The sequence below is a fragment of the Corvus brachyrhynchos genome, unplaced genomic scaffold, assembly GCF_000691975.1.
Source record: "Corvus brachyrhynchos isolate BGI_N302 unplaced genomic scaffold, ASM69197v1 scaffold56, whole genome shotgun sequence".
NCBI classification, from domain to species: Eukaryota; Metazoa; Chordata; class Aves; order Passeriformes; family Corvidae; genus Corvus; species Corvus brachyrhynchos.
Window position 1 is genome coordinate 4,605,947 of NW_008238664.1, and position 14,506 is coordinate 4,620,452.

General features: G+C 38.7%; 1 protein-coding gene and 1 long non-coding RNA gene across 7 annotated transcripts in view; one reads left to right on the forward strand and one right to left on the reverse strand.

Moving 5' to 3' along the window:
- LOC108447546 overlaps positions 1-14,506 on the forward strand; it is a 17,548-nt gene that overhangs the window by 1,825 nt on the left and 1,217 nt on the right. The gene's annotated exons all lie outside the window — the stretch shown is intronic.
- Positions 1,573-14,506, reverse strand: DMC1 (DNA meiotic recombinase 1). 6 transcript variants are annotated; one of them, XM_017737816.1, is made up of 15 exons: positions 14,490-14,506; positions 13,891-13,991; positions 12,147-12,237; positions 11,494-11,538; positions 9,110-9,256; positions 8,725-8,807; positions 8,070-8,122; positions 7,123-7,164; positions 5,839-5,911; positions 5,085-5,176; positions 4,508-4,581; positions 4,297-4,411; positions 3,399-3,459; positions 2,736-2,852; positions 1,573-2,258 (listed from the first exon to the last, which is right to left on the reverse strand). In XM_017737816.1, exons 3-15 carry the CDS (start codon positions 12,201-12,203, stop codon positions 2,189-2,191), a joined length of 1,029 nt encoding a protein of 342 aa, XP_017593305.1. In that variant the 5' UTR covers positions 12,204-12,237; positions 13,891-13,991; positions 14,490-14,506; the 3' UTR covers positions 1,573-2,188. The 6 variants fall into 6 exon arrangements, 5 of the variants coding, with proteins under 5 accessions (XP_017593305.1, XP_017593304.1, XP_017593303.1 ...); XM_017737815.1 differs by lacking the exon at positions 14,490-14,506 and adding an exon at positions 14,313-14,483; XM_017737814.1 differs by lacking the exon at positions 14,490-14,506 and adding an exon at positions 14,102-14,483.

Consider the following 14,506-nt stretch of genomic DNA (forward strand, 5'->3'; position numbering starts at 1 on the left):
GCGGGTGGGGCGGGAGCGGCCCCTTGGACCTCTGTGGCGGCTCCGGCGGGCCGACGTTATTCCATGTCAGATTAGCAGGGGGATCTTGGCGCGGCGCTGGGGCAGGAGCAGAGTGACAGCGGCCATGATGTTTGCCGTCGCCGGAGCGCCAGCAGGCAGGGAGAGAATTCCCCAGATGAGCCAGACACTCCTCACAGAAAGACAGAATAATCCATGAGGCGATTACGTGGCACAGGCCATAAATCCTTTTGTGCTGTGTGTATGCTATCGCCAGGTCCGTGTGTCCTGGCACAAGGAGCCGTGTCCCATGGATGGTGGGGTTACAGCAGCCAAACCCAGCCCTGGCCCACACCCTGTTATCGCTAGCAGCAGTGCTTTCTGGGCTGTCAGGTTATCAAAAACTGGTTACACTGGCAGAAGGGAAAGCAAGTCCCCTTTGCTTTCAGACCCTTGGATAAAAATAACAGCCTAGAACGACACACAGATTACCATTTTAGTTTCAAGTGCTATAGATATATGTACATATGTATCACATGTGTGAGAAAGCAAAAAGCAATCTTAGTGCTTAAAATAAAATACTGGAAGAAACCTGTGTCTTTTTAAGTGGGTGGCAGGGAGTCAAGTGACACTGCACACTCTCACTGATGGGTACTTGGGTACTTGGCCATTGGATACAAATGCCCAGTGTGGGAAAGCCTGGCACGTGCGAAGGACTGGATGCTGCGTTAAATGACAATGGCCAATCCATTCCTGACCCTCTCAGATCAGCCAGCCTGCCAGCCTTCAACTCCCTACACTTTTGTCCACTGTGAAAAATAGTGTTTTACCTCGGGAAAAATACCAACTATCTGCTAAGAAACCACTTAAGGGAGGCAAGCCCTCTAGGTCTGTCACAAGGAAAAGCCTGGCTAAAATGTCAGGCTTCTCTTGCATGAATTTCTGTTCATTGCTGCCTTTTTACTTGACGTTATCTTACATGCATGAGGACAAGTTCTCTGACCAGATACCAAAATTAGATTCATTGTAATTACCAAAGTAAGACTTTCTCATTTTATATATATATATATATATATATATGTGTGTGTGTATGTGTATTGTTTAGTTTATTTTCAAACAAGCAGTTCCATGAGCACTGGAGGTATTGCAAATGGAATTGTTATTTTGGCCCCCAATGCCTCATTTCCCTCTTTATTTCCAGCTTCTTCTTTTGCCCCCTGTGACCTACATCTCTGGCTAGTTCGGAGCTGTGCCTGTGCTGCTGGCTCCCTCAGCAAGCTGAATCTTAAGTGCCTTTTCCTTGGTGTAAGTGCTGGTGCCAGCCTCTCTCCTATCTAGCCACAGGATTTGTTTTATTCTTTTTAGTGGTAACAATATTTATTATTATTTAATAGTAATCTTTAATATTCTTACTTGTACTAGAAGAATGGCAAGTCAATTTTATCAAGTTTGTTTCTTTAGAGAACTAGACAAAAGGTTTTAAGGTGTTGGGTTGCACCCAGATTATTTTTCTTATGAAAGATCAATGAGATTATTGAGAGGAGTTTAATTCAAAGCACCCAAACATAGTCAGACTTCTGTTCTAATTCATAGTCTTTATTTTTAACTTTAATCAGAACAGGTTTAAAACATTCTGTCCAAAAAGTAGAAAATGCTAAATAAAAACATAAACATCTAGGCGAGATAAAATGGCTTAAAAAATGTATTTGTTCCTCTACAGTACATGAAAACCCATCAAGTTCTTGAGCTGTTGTTCCTCCCACTGCCTTTTCCATCTATATATGTCGATTTTATAACTGAGTTTATTCCAATTCTGTTGCATTTCACACTGTTAAATTCTACCACTTAGACACTCTCTTTGAAATAAATTAAGAAAGAGTATATTCACTCTCATGTGAAAGGACAGGTTTGATTTTCACAAAACATAGAAAAAGGATTCTAAGAACAATTCAAAATCTTACTGCTTATATCTTTGTGTGCTAAAAGTTCAATTGAAAAACGAAGATCCTAAATGAAACAAATTCTAGTTCAGGAAAACTGAACTGTACAAAGTTCATCCCAGTGTTCTCCCAAAATATCTTAAATAGTTCCCAAAAGCTACAAATGCAGCCAGGTAGTCGTCAACCTTGCACAGATCTTCATCCCAACTACTCAGCTGGTTTTTAGCTGTACATTTACATCATTTTTTTACCTATTCTTTGGCATCCCCAATCCCTCCGGCAGTTATTGCAAATGTGGCTTCGTTTTCAGGCATCTCAGGGCTGGGAGAAAAAGAAACAAGAAACTTGTGGGTTTCGCCATGTAAAATGCAGTTGTGAAATAGTCTCTAAAATGTTGTGGGTGTGAGCAACCTGGAATACATCGGTGCCTTTATACCTATGTGCAAACTGTAGGATGTGATCAATATCGTCAGGATCAGAAAATGTGAAATTATCGTGTCAGGGAAACTTGGGAATTTAACGTCCAGAATTTTCCTGCCAAGGGACCACCAGTACTACCAAAGTATTTGATGGTCTTCATTAAGAGCTAAGCATCTAGTAGGATTTATGATGAAAGATTATGTAATTTAATGTATGCAATACGCAGGACAACTTTAATTAGTTGTTTACTCTGTTAATTAGTTTGTCCTTTCAGATTTTCTCCCAACATACCATCTAGAGAGCTTCAATACCTTGAACTTCGTCACCTTAGGGTTGCTCATAACACAGCTTCCCTTCCGTGAGGGAAAGGTGGTTTACCTGTCGTAGATCTTTGCAATCCGCAGTTCCCCTCTCCCTTTCCTCAAACTGATCCTGGTAGTCGAAGCATGAGCAAGGATGTGGCCCCCAATGGGCTTTTTTGGGTCTGCCTGAAAGCTGAATTAGCAAGAAAATTGCGGTGATTCACTGTGCAAATTCCAGAGGTTAATAGTGTGATTAACTGTCAGAATGAGCCCTATTCAACTCAGTAATGAATAATCAACAGGGATATACATTAGAAACCCGACTTTAACACACTTGCCTCAACATAAGACATTCAATGTTCAATGCTGGCATCATTCTCCTATCATTAAATTCAAGAGGCTTAAGAAATACACACCTTAAATAGCACATATAAGCTGCTCCAAAGGAAAATGTGGTACTTTTTCAATACTTTTTATAGCTTGTTCTCTTCATTTAAGTCACAGTGAAATCATACCACCATGCCAGGCAGCAGATAAACATAAAAAAGCTCATTCCAAAAACTGAGAGAAACTTACAGGTGTCATTAACTTATGATTCCTAATACCACAGGGAACAATGACCAATCTGAGCTTTCATTTCAGTGCCTCTTTCTCCATACAATCTCAGTTCTCATCTCTATTAAATAAGTAATACAAAATACAGGAATTTTTTTTAAAAGAGAGAGAAAAAGTATCTTACGTCATAGTTGCTCCTGGGTCAGCAGTCATCTGGTTGGTCACAAACACAGCCACATTATATTCTGCAAGAGAAAACAATGCAAAGAAGGTAGACTACATCCAATTAGAATTCCAAAATATTCTCTCATCCATGGTAAAAGCAAGGCTTCTGCTGAAGCACTTCAAATTTCAAATGAATGAGAAGAAAATATTCTTTATGACTGATGGCTGCAGTTAATCAGGAGACAGCCTAGATTTGCTCCTGCGTGGCTCCAGCTGTAATATGCCAAAAATGAGCACTTTTCAGAATTCCAGTGAACAAGTCTTTCTCAGTTCCCATCTTCTCTGTTGGCTCCCTGCCCTCAGCTCCCTCTCCTTCCCTTTCTCTGTTTGCCTTTTTTTTTTTTACTTCATGAAAAAAGCATTTATTCATTACTCATCAACATTTCTGAGACATTCCAAAGAGAAGGAACTCTATTCATCCTGTCATCATCCCTCAAAGCATTGCAAAGTACTGAGAAAGTGGCAAGAGGCATGGCTTTTTTATTTCTCTGTGCCTTCATCCTATTTTCTATTCTTTGTCTTTCTTTTGTACTTAGACTGTTGAAATTCGGGGAAGACAATTACTCTTACTGAATATTTGTCCAGTTCTACAACCTGTTATCTCATTTAGGGCTTAACAGTATTTCTAGAAAAACTCTAAAAGTTGAAAAGTCCAGAAGTTTTCTCAATCTGTCATCTTGAAATAATATATTATCAGTTTGATCTTTTTGGTAACTGACAGAGGTGTAAAGTGAGGAAAGATCCCTGGGCCAGTGCCTGACTGATAATACACTTGGACTACTAGGTGGTTGTGCTACCAACAGCTACTGGTAGTGACTCCAGTCCATGTTTTCCAAATCTTGCAATGTTTCCCTTACCTTCTGATATTTTTTGGAGCCTTGACAACATCTGAGCTAGTTTCTGTTGTCGTTCGGCCAACTCTCCGCGACCACTGAAATCCACACGGAAAAGTGCCATTATGGAGTCAATGATCTGCATTGTAATCATGCTAGATAAGTAAATATAGTGAAAGAAAATAGGAACATTTATTCTGAAAACAGTAAGCATACAGAAAAAAAAGTCTTGTACCAATAACTTGAAGATACCAGCTTCCTCATGGAACTTGGCTGCTACATAGTCAAGCAATTCCATCTGATGTTCACCTAGTGGGAAGCAGAGTTGCCAAGAGAAATTAGGATCAGAAAGAACTGTGAAGGAACAAAAGCCTGAATTTTAAAATTCCACTTTAAATGTCTGCACTGGTTATATTTTCACTGCCAGCAGTTTTAAATCCAGTGCTCAGTGACAATCTACTTTGCAGGTTCCAGTTTCCTCTCACCCATCTCACAAAAACTTTTTTGTGAAAATCTTCACTCTGCATGAACAAAATTTTTTGTTGTGTTAAGAACTGAAAAGCAATATAAACATTTTAATTTAATGTTGAATTAAATGACACACAGAAAATGTTTTAATCATATTATGTTTATATTGCACTCTCAAAGAAGAAGTCCCATTTCAAACTTTCTTGACGTTTTAAAGTGGTGTCTTGTGACAGAGTGTTGGAGCTGTTAATAAACTGAGAAGTGTTAATAAACTGAGAATTATTAAAATGGGTACCTGGGAGAAAAAAACCTAGATATCATGCCAGTTGCAATAATGGCCTTACTGGTATATGCACGTGCATACAGCACGTTGTCAAGCACTGCCTCATGGTCAACATTGAAGCGATCAGCAATGTCACGCAGGCGGTCTGGCCGGCTGGCATTAGTCAGAGTTAAGGATTTCTCCGTGTGCAAACCATGCTCTGAAAATAATAAAACTCCATTCCAAAATAGGACTATGGGGGAAAAAGAAGAATATTTATTTTAATCCTAGAGAAGACTGACTTTTTGTCTTCAGGCTGTCCCACGTACCCTAAAGATAGTTTAGGGCTCACGATGATAATTGTTTTGTGTTTAGGGTTTGAGGCGGGGGGGTTGACATATGGATATCTGTGCTCTAGGAATTTAGCTGTGAGCAAAACCTGTTTATACACAGTCTACTGCAAATGTGACGTGTTAAAAATAGTGTTTAGTACTTAGATATATTTATCTTGAATAGAAAAGCTGCTATAACCTGTAGGAGGCCTACTAGATCTCAAAAAAACCAAAAACCCCAAAAACAAACAAACAAACAAAAAAACACCCCAGTTAAAATAAAATCCAATTTCTAACTCTAATCTTTCCAGGTTGGATTACATCAAATGACAGAAGAAAAACTCACTTCCTTGTGGGCCACTACACATTGTGCTCTCCAGGATTTCTGTGCCAGTCTTAATGTTTTACGTGTATGAAGCTATCAGGAGCCTCCTATTTACTTATACAAAATGAACTGTCTTTCCAGTTGATCACACCTGTAGCTTTTAACAGTCAAAAAGATACAAAGTGTTCTCGGTATCAATGAAGATAATCTTTCCACCTGTGTAGCCATTTGGTCCTGGGAGCTGAGCTGTCACTACGGAAAATCATAGAAGATCAAAATGAAAAAGCAGGAAAAATATTTTCTTATTCCATCTATTATTATTTTTAAAATAAAATACAACTGTTTATCCATATCACAAAGAACTGTCAGTTTTAATCCATGTGAAAATCAGGAGTATAATGTCTTACTGCCATCTTGACAATAAACTCAAGCCGCTTTTCTTGATTACAGCTCAGATGAGATTTAATTAATGATGTCAAAACTGTTTTACTCAGTACTATCACTAAATCTGTATATTTTAGGGATATTATTAGTAAGTTCTTACACACACATACACTTAATCCTCTACCCAAATTAATTCTATTGGCTTAGTAGACTCTTTTTCCAGCTGTAACTCATATGATCAGAAATTCTTTGGATATGAATTTTTCCTGATATGCAAATAGTTGCTGATTATGGATTTTTGTCTCTTTGGAGTGAATAAGCTAAAATACTCAATCCAGTTGTAATCATTCATGCAAAATGGTATGACTCTGCTGACCATTACACTGTACTAACCAGAAGAGGCCTTATTTTTCCAGAATATGCCATATTTCACTTTACAATATAGGGTTCATTTAAGAGAATTTGCCTACCCAGTGTCTGGTAATTCCAGCAGCATTAATAGTTATATAAGTTATTGTTTACTACTATTTACACACTGAGAGATATCTCTGGGAAATCAGAGTCCTGCTGTATTTGGCACTGCCCAAATACGGTGACTGCCAAAGTCTGTTTATCCAGTTACTGACAGCCAGTAGTATCCTTTCAGTGCCCTTTCAGAATGTCATATTCAGCAAAACCTCTTGAAACCAGGACAGTCAAAGAGTTGCTGAGAAAAAATGTTGCCTCTGCCCTTTTCTGAGCAATGCTCCCATCTACATGTGACCCATATTTGTGCCCTGCTTTTCCAGATGGTGTGTTTCACTGGTTTATCTAAGACAGCCTAGTATCTTCACTCTCCTTATGGCAAAACTTCCATGGATGTGAGCAGTATTAAAAAGTAACCATTTTTATGAGTTCTCTACTCAAACACAGTTAATGGAGGTAAGAGTCACCAAGATCTGTTTCACTGTATTTGTAAAAATAAAAGATTCTGACTTGTCTCTATATGTTTACTTCTGATAAAGTCAGTTACTATATCCATAGTAAACAATGGATTCACTGAGAAGAAACATCACTCTCTTTTAAGGTATTACACATACCACAAAGAGTGTGAGATAGCTGGGTTTTGCCTGTCCGGAACTCTGTTAAATAAAGAAAAGGAGAAAAAAGAGTCAGAGTTTCTTTTTCCAACTTCGACAGATTCAGGAATTACTGCAGTTAGAAACACCCTTACTTACAAAATTCATTTCTATCTCTACCTTTTAAAATCATTTAACCTCAATTTCTAAAATCATATTCTGTGCAGGAGAAATGTGTTACATGAAAAGAAAAATCTGAAATGCTTTAATTTGATCGTGCTTGACTGCTAAAGTGATTTATTCTCTTGTATATAGAAGTTAAAACCACTTGGCACCTGTGGAACAGTGATAACAGGGGGCCAGGGTGGGAAGAAATGGCTGATTCCATTAACCTAGCCCGGTTTCATTTCCAGTAAAATGATCAAGGAGAAGCTTACAAGTTTATTAATCTCATTCTATCAAATCACATTAGTCTCCAGTTTATGTTTTCTAAAGGGAAGAGTACTGTGTTTTATGAACTCTTACTGCTGAAGTGTCAAGCAGCAACTAATCAGGTGTACTGTAATAGTAGCTTAATTGTCATTTCAAAATCTTACATAAAATGCAATGTACCCTAAGTGTGCATAACTAAAATACCTTTTGTGACAATTTTGTTACGGGAAAGGAACACACTGCATCAGGGAGAACTTTGGCATGTTAGTAATAGTCTTAATAATGCAAGATACTTTTTGTACTGAATCAGCATGCCCAGTAATGATTACTCAGCTCAAACTTAGTCTGCAAGCAAATGAAGAGGAAAAATGGGAAAACATTAAGAGAAGTGGATTATTTCTTCTGGCACTCATGTAGGTACTCATCTTTGTAACTACAATGTGGTAAATTTGATAGAAGTAATCCAAGTTGAATTAAAATCAAAAGTAAGTTGCAGTTCTTTGTTCGGTAACACTCATTTAATGGGGTTCTCTCACCTCCAAAGGCCTCAGTAATTGCCATGCTTTCAATCCCACCACCCAGAAGTTTACTGCAGAAAGGGAGAGGATTATGATGTAGTTAAACCCAAAAAATCACATGAGGAAAGTAAAAAAGAGACCTTTTTACTACTTTAGGGAAAGTAATTTCTGGCCTAAAGCCCCTCACTTGATGCATTAAGTGCAGGGCTCTAAACGATCATTGATTCATAAAGAATTAACTCTGTCTTTATCTCCCTTTTTGTGTGCAAGGGAAAGATCTACAGAAATTATTACTGCAAAGAAAGGAGAGAAAATAAGATTTGAAAAGATAACATTCCATAAAAATATCTCCAGGGAGAACTTGAAGACTTGTAATTTTGACCTGAAACCTGCAGATTATTTTGCTAGGTGAAAAAATTATACATTCAGTATTTCTGGATGCCAACTATTTATTTTCAGCGACTGTAAAAAGTCCAGTTTACCCTCAGAAAAGGAGTTGGTTTTGGTGCTTACTGATTCAGGCTTCTTTAAGCCAGCACTAACTCCAAATGCAAGGGGATTTATGTGTCCTAGCTGAGTATTTATTCCCTTATATTTCTGTGTCTCATTAAAGACAACGAAAATGATTATTGGGAACATTTGGATGAAGGAAGGATATAAGAGATAAGCTTACTCAAATTCCTGGCTGCCAGTGGAAATATGAAATACCATCTTCCGTTTTTCACTGTACTCAAAGGCAGTGAGGAAACCTGGTTCCTAGGAAAGACCAAAGAGAACATGAGAGGTTTATTTTAGCTTTAACCTGAAGTTAAAAGTGCAGTATCCCACATAAATATCTTCTTTTCCCCCTAGCCTCATTCACGTGGGTTGGTTATAAAAAGCACCACAGCATTTGTCTGGTTGTTGTGGAGTATAAAATATTATGCCTTAGAGTAACAGGCAGAATAATTTTCAAAATTATTTTGATGATGCAGTGGGAAATCTGCTAAGGGAAACGTTGCACAGCATTTTGGAGAGGCCAGCATAAGTTCAAACTCTCAGGAAAGTGACAGGCTTACAACAAGCTTGTTTGCAGCTTCTTTAATCTTGTCCACTTTGGCCTCTGAGAGCCCCTTCACATTGCACAGCGCCCTTCTTGTGGTCATCTGGATTCCTTTGATTGTGCAAATCCCAACTGCCTTCAGCTTTTTAATATCTGCTACGTTCTGCAAAGAAATTTCCCTCCTGTTGAGTACTCAGGACAGTTAACAGCTAGAAGGTGAAGTAAACCTTTGAAACATATTTTAAGTTTACATTCATATGCATGTGTTTTCAAGAAAGAAACAGATTTACAGTAAACTCTTCACTGTGTAGTTTGTGACACCAACAAAACAAAATTTTGAGTAACATTGGTGTGAGGGTTCATGATGCAGAGAACAGCTCCTGGTGGTTTTGAGAGAAAGGTGTCTGGGTATTTACTTCTCCCCATTCAGTGTCAGTTTTTCTAGATCAAAGATGGTAGTAAAGAAACAGTACAGAATTATTTCAGATAGTGTGGAGCCCAACCTAGGACACCTTGTAACACTCAGTCTGCCCTTGGTCCCTTAGCACAGTTAAGCTGTAAACCAGATAATCTGATGGTGGATAGCTGGGAGCTGATTCATGAGGATCATTGGAAGCTGAGTCTAACTGCTGTGCTGTTTCTCTATGTCCAGTTTAAAACATATGTATCCTGCAGAACTGACTGACACTTTGGGCTGGAGGAGGCTACTAGTTTTTCATAAACTGGGAACAGCACAACTTCAGACAGCACCCTACTGACATATTTTGCCTTCCCTCACCTCATTTTATGATTCTAACATCACTGGAAATGTAAAAGCAGGAAGAGATTACTCACAAGAAAGCATACTATGTGAAAGGTATGGGATAATACATCAATTTACAATTTCCAGCCAAGATTTTCCTTTGAAAAAAAACTATGAACTGGACAGATTATCTATTTATCTAGAGTGTGTGGGTGCATAGAGCATAAGAAGGGAGGGGGGTTATGTGAGAAATTAGTCATGTTTATCTGGAAGCTTATTTCTCATCCTGTGATATGTGTGTGACACTCAGCAGAGGCTGAGGGGTAACAGCACCTTAAATCCTATAAAACACTTTTGATGATCTAACCACAGTCTCAGTTGTTCTAATCTGATTCTCTTTTTGGGCACGCTGGCAGATACAGTAAATGTTTTTCTCTCTACTCCTTGGAAAAAAATTCCAAGCCCACACAAATTATTTCTTCAGGTAAATGAATTTAACAGATATGGGTCATCATGTGTTTGCACAACACTTTTAACTAGCACAGCTGAGAACAAAAACTTCCCCTGAGGTGTGGGAATAACCACTTGGAAGAAAGAAAAAAATAATGGAAAGGAGCAGAAAACCCTTATTAACTCCAGAAGAACAGCCTAAATCATTATTCTAAGTTTTCAAACTCTTTCATACATTTGTATCATTCTGTGAATGCTGTGCCTCCTTTTGTACTGACAGGGTAGTACAGCTCCCTTCCAGCCCAGGTCACCCTCTTTGATCAAGTTGTTAAATTTTTAAAGCAATAATTTATTTTTCCTATGTTGCCCCATAGTTTGAGCTCCCAACCATGTGATCCTTCTTCAGAACTAACTTTAAAACTGCCAGTGAACTGCCAATAAAAAAAAATTGTCAACAATTGCACTGCTGACATGCCCAGTCCAGTAACTACAGCGCTGACTAATGATGAGTCATTGTGACATGTCCTCCCCATCTGTATCTGTCTGTAGTCGTTTTCATTAGAGTCAAATCTCACATTACATCGGGCAAACCCAGCTTTTTATTCTGCTTCTATAACTCTGAGTAGAATAGGATTCCAACCCATGAGCCAGCCTCCAAATAAACATACAATAGTAGTAATTCAAATAAATAGGTGGTGTTTATGTGATGATGGTAACAATGATAGGAATTCACATTTTATGAAGAAAACTAACCACTTATTTCTCTAGCTACTAATATTTTCCTCACTCCTACTCTACCCCCTGCACCAGCATGCTGAAAATAGTATAGCAACAATTGTCACAGTGTAATTTCACAGGCACAAAAAATGCAGGAGTAATTACAAAGATTGGCAGGAACAGGAAATAATCTATCACACAGTTTTCAAATAAATTAGCAAGCAGTTGGTTTTTCAAGAGTGCTAGGTGCTAAATACTTTGAGTATCTTGACACTCTATTTAGGAATCTGATGTGAATGTGATTTTCTAAAAATCTGTCTTATCACCAAAGGCAAAATTTGCCTCTGCTGACTGAGTTAGAACTTACTGCAAGGAGGAATTTCAGTTATTTGCATCAATGTGTATACAATTTTGGAAACAACCTCACAGTAGCTTTTCAAGGACTTCTGTCCTTGAAAACTCAGTGTGATCAAGTGATTGCTAATACTTACAATTCCATGCTTCTGCAGCAGGTCAATATCCTGAAAAAAGGATTCCTAAACAAAATAGCAGAAAAAAAATAGATGTTGCTTTTTCTTGTTATTACATCTATCTCGCTGTGTGACTGTTTCAGATTTGTAAACATTTATTGATTTTTCACAAATAATACATAACTTGTTGGACAACTGAAACAAGCAAAGCATAGGAAGCCAAAAAGGCTTATCATCTTTTCCACAAAGTGTATCTTCACAGACAATTAATCCTGTAATGTGTTAAAACTCGTGTTATCATCATCATAATCTGCAGCTTTTCTGCCATAGTTTCTCACTCTTTTTTCATGCTGATGATCATTCCTCAGAAGCAGACAATTAACTGATAGTCCCCTTGCATTTAATATAGAAGTGTAAAATACGATGAAATAATGATAATCCCATTACAAACTGTGCATAGCTTTTGAAAGGTTAATGAAGATTATTTGAAGAGCCAGGCTGTATTGGGATTAGGGGAATGAGATTTTCTTGGTAGTAGACTGGAACAAAATTTTAAATGCATTGAATTCCCTGATGGTTTTTGGGGACCTCCTGTCCCTCCATGGGTTTCGTAACACTATCAAAATACCTTCAAACATTTGCTGCACATAGTTTTCAATCAATCATACATTTACCTCATCATCCTGGTATCCTGGTTCTTCTTGGACTACTTGATCCTCCATGGCCTTCATCACGAAAGAGCACGCAGTAAAGTATTGATCGCTACTGGGAAATGCAAACAGAGACAGTCTTGGAGGGGCAATAAATGAGTAAATGTCTGTAAAAGGGCTTTTAAGAAGTCCTTGAACTATAGAAACTTGTTAGTATGACATCAGATATGGATTCAAATTTGGATTCTGCTTCCAACTCTTTTATTATCTGACCTACTAGCCCAAAAGGAGAAAATCCATGGCTTTGCACTCCCATGAACCAGTTTGACTAGAAAGGGCTTCACGGGTATTAGGAAAAGAGACCTCATTCCCTTGTGAGAATCTTGGGTCAGAGATGAGTTTTGGATGTGGGAACATTTGAAATGAATTATCACTAGTGGAATTTATTCTGGTAAGAAAGTGAAAGATAGTCTGTATTTTTATAACAAAAGTCAGCATAGTTGCAGACAGAATGGGTAATGGAAAGGCAATGCAACGGCTCAGCCTCCCCATCTTGATATGACAGAAAACCCTCAAAACAGTGCTGAGAAGGCTACAGCTCCTTAGTGATTTATCTTGAGAGCATACTGTTAAAGCTGTATTTGTTTTCAAGTTCTTGCTGAGGTTCAAAATGACCAATAAATGCTGAAGACGTGCAGGTAATGCCTGTAAGGAGTATGCTTGCATGGAGAGAACAAAAGAAGGGTAATAAAAATCTGAGACTTTTATTACGCAAACCCTTATACAGAGAGCTCATTTCATGTTTTCTCATGGTTAACTTGTGATGTCTGTACTTCACCACAGCTTCACTGCCTTCTCTATGTGACTTCCTATAAGCAAGGCCTAGAACTGGAATAGGCACTTTGTGATAGCATGGTTAAATAAGCAAAGTGTGACCTCCTTAAATTTTATGAATGCAAGAACAGTGAATACAAAGTAGTTCCTTAGAAATACAATCTTATAACCAAACTACTGCATCACTTTTGTGGTTCTGTAAATGGGTTAAGTTGCTTCTGCTTAAATTGTGAGCTTACTTTTGGTGTTCTAGCTATGGATGATCAAAAGTTTTGCAGACAACCACATCAAAATGTGTGCATACATTTACTTGCTCATCCTTGTTAACAAAATCTGTGAACTATAAGGTGGGCTACATCTAACAGAGGTTTGGATAGCTTTGGCTAAATATCTGCAAAAAGCCTTTTTTCAGCTTCTAAATGGATATTAATTTGCTTGCAAGAATCTTATGTATATAGAGGCTGGGAAAACAAGGAACAAAATAGCAGAATTTTAGAATTATCTTATTCTGTTGGTATTTAATGGAAATATTCTTATAAAATCGTTTTTTTCTGATAGTATCAGGATATATTTAATTTCTATTTCAGGACCCTGACAATTATGGAATGACAAATCATGTCTTCACATAATTACAGCAAAACACTATTAAAAAATACTTGGGGAGATTTGAAAAATCCCTTAGCTTCAAATACTGAAGGAAGAAAAACAAGTAATGCAAGAGGCATTAAAACTATATTACAATCTCCTTTTTCATTAAAAACGTCCTCACAAAATGCACATAATCCTGCACTTCAATCACCGCCGAGCAGGTTATGGGATTTTTCTCCTACTCCCCATCCTTAGGCAATTGGCATCTCACAGCAGAAAAACAAGGCAGACCCAGACCTGTGCCTTCCTGCAGGCTACAAGGGAAAATGGAGAAATTATACCTCACCCTACTAAAAGCTTTAGGTACGAAAAAAATCCTCCTGCTCAGTGGAGCGTTCTCCTGCTGCTGGTGTGTTGGCACACCTGAAGGATTCCAGTCACCACTGCCTGCAGGGAAGCAGATAAAAGGGTGAAAGTCTGAGACAACAGAGCACATCCATGAAAAGCCACTAACAGTCCTGTGCCACCTCAGGTACCCAAGGGTAGGTGAGCAAGACCTGGATGCCACACTCCTCACAGCCTGCGGGTGTGACAGGGAGCCGGTCCCTGCAATTCCCCTTGGGCTTGGGCTGTCAGAAAATGGCAGCAGAGCTCGGCTCTCTGGGCCGAGGGCGATCTGACCTGCCCCAAGGGGCTCCACGGCGGGATCTCACATCTGTTGACTCAGAGGAAAATAACTGATTAATCGTCATCAACACACGGATTTACTTGGCTTTTCTTTGCCAGCTGCCTCCTCATGAGATGTATATTTCTATTCCCAAAGGGCGAGGAATCACTGATCTCCCTGCTCCGCGGAGCACCGTAATTCCCCATCAAAATTAGAATAGTAATTAAATCGCCAGCTCATGCCGGGGCAGCTCCGGGGCAGGTGGGAGGGTGCAGTACCCGGGGCGAACGCTCCG

Bases quoted from the DNA above. Each gene is read 5' to 3' on its own strand.
- DMC1 (XM_017737816.1), bottom strand. From the start codon at position 12,203: ATGAAGGCCATGGAGGATCAAGTAGTCCAAGAAGAACCAGGATACCAG. The intron at 7,165-8,069 runs GTGAGAGAACCC...TTTATTTAACAG, and splicing joins AATTACTGAGGCCTTTGGAG to AGTTCCGGACAGGCAAAACC. The intron at 5,177-5,838 runs GTATCTTTTTGA...GACTAATGCCAG, and splicing joins ATTGATACCGAGAACACTTT to CCGGCCAGACCGCCTGCGTG.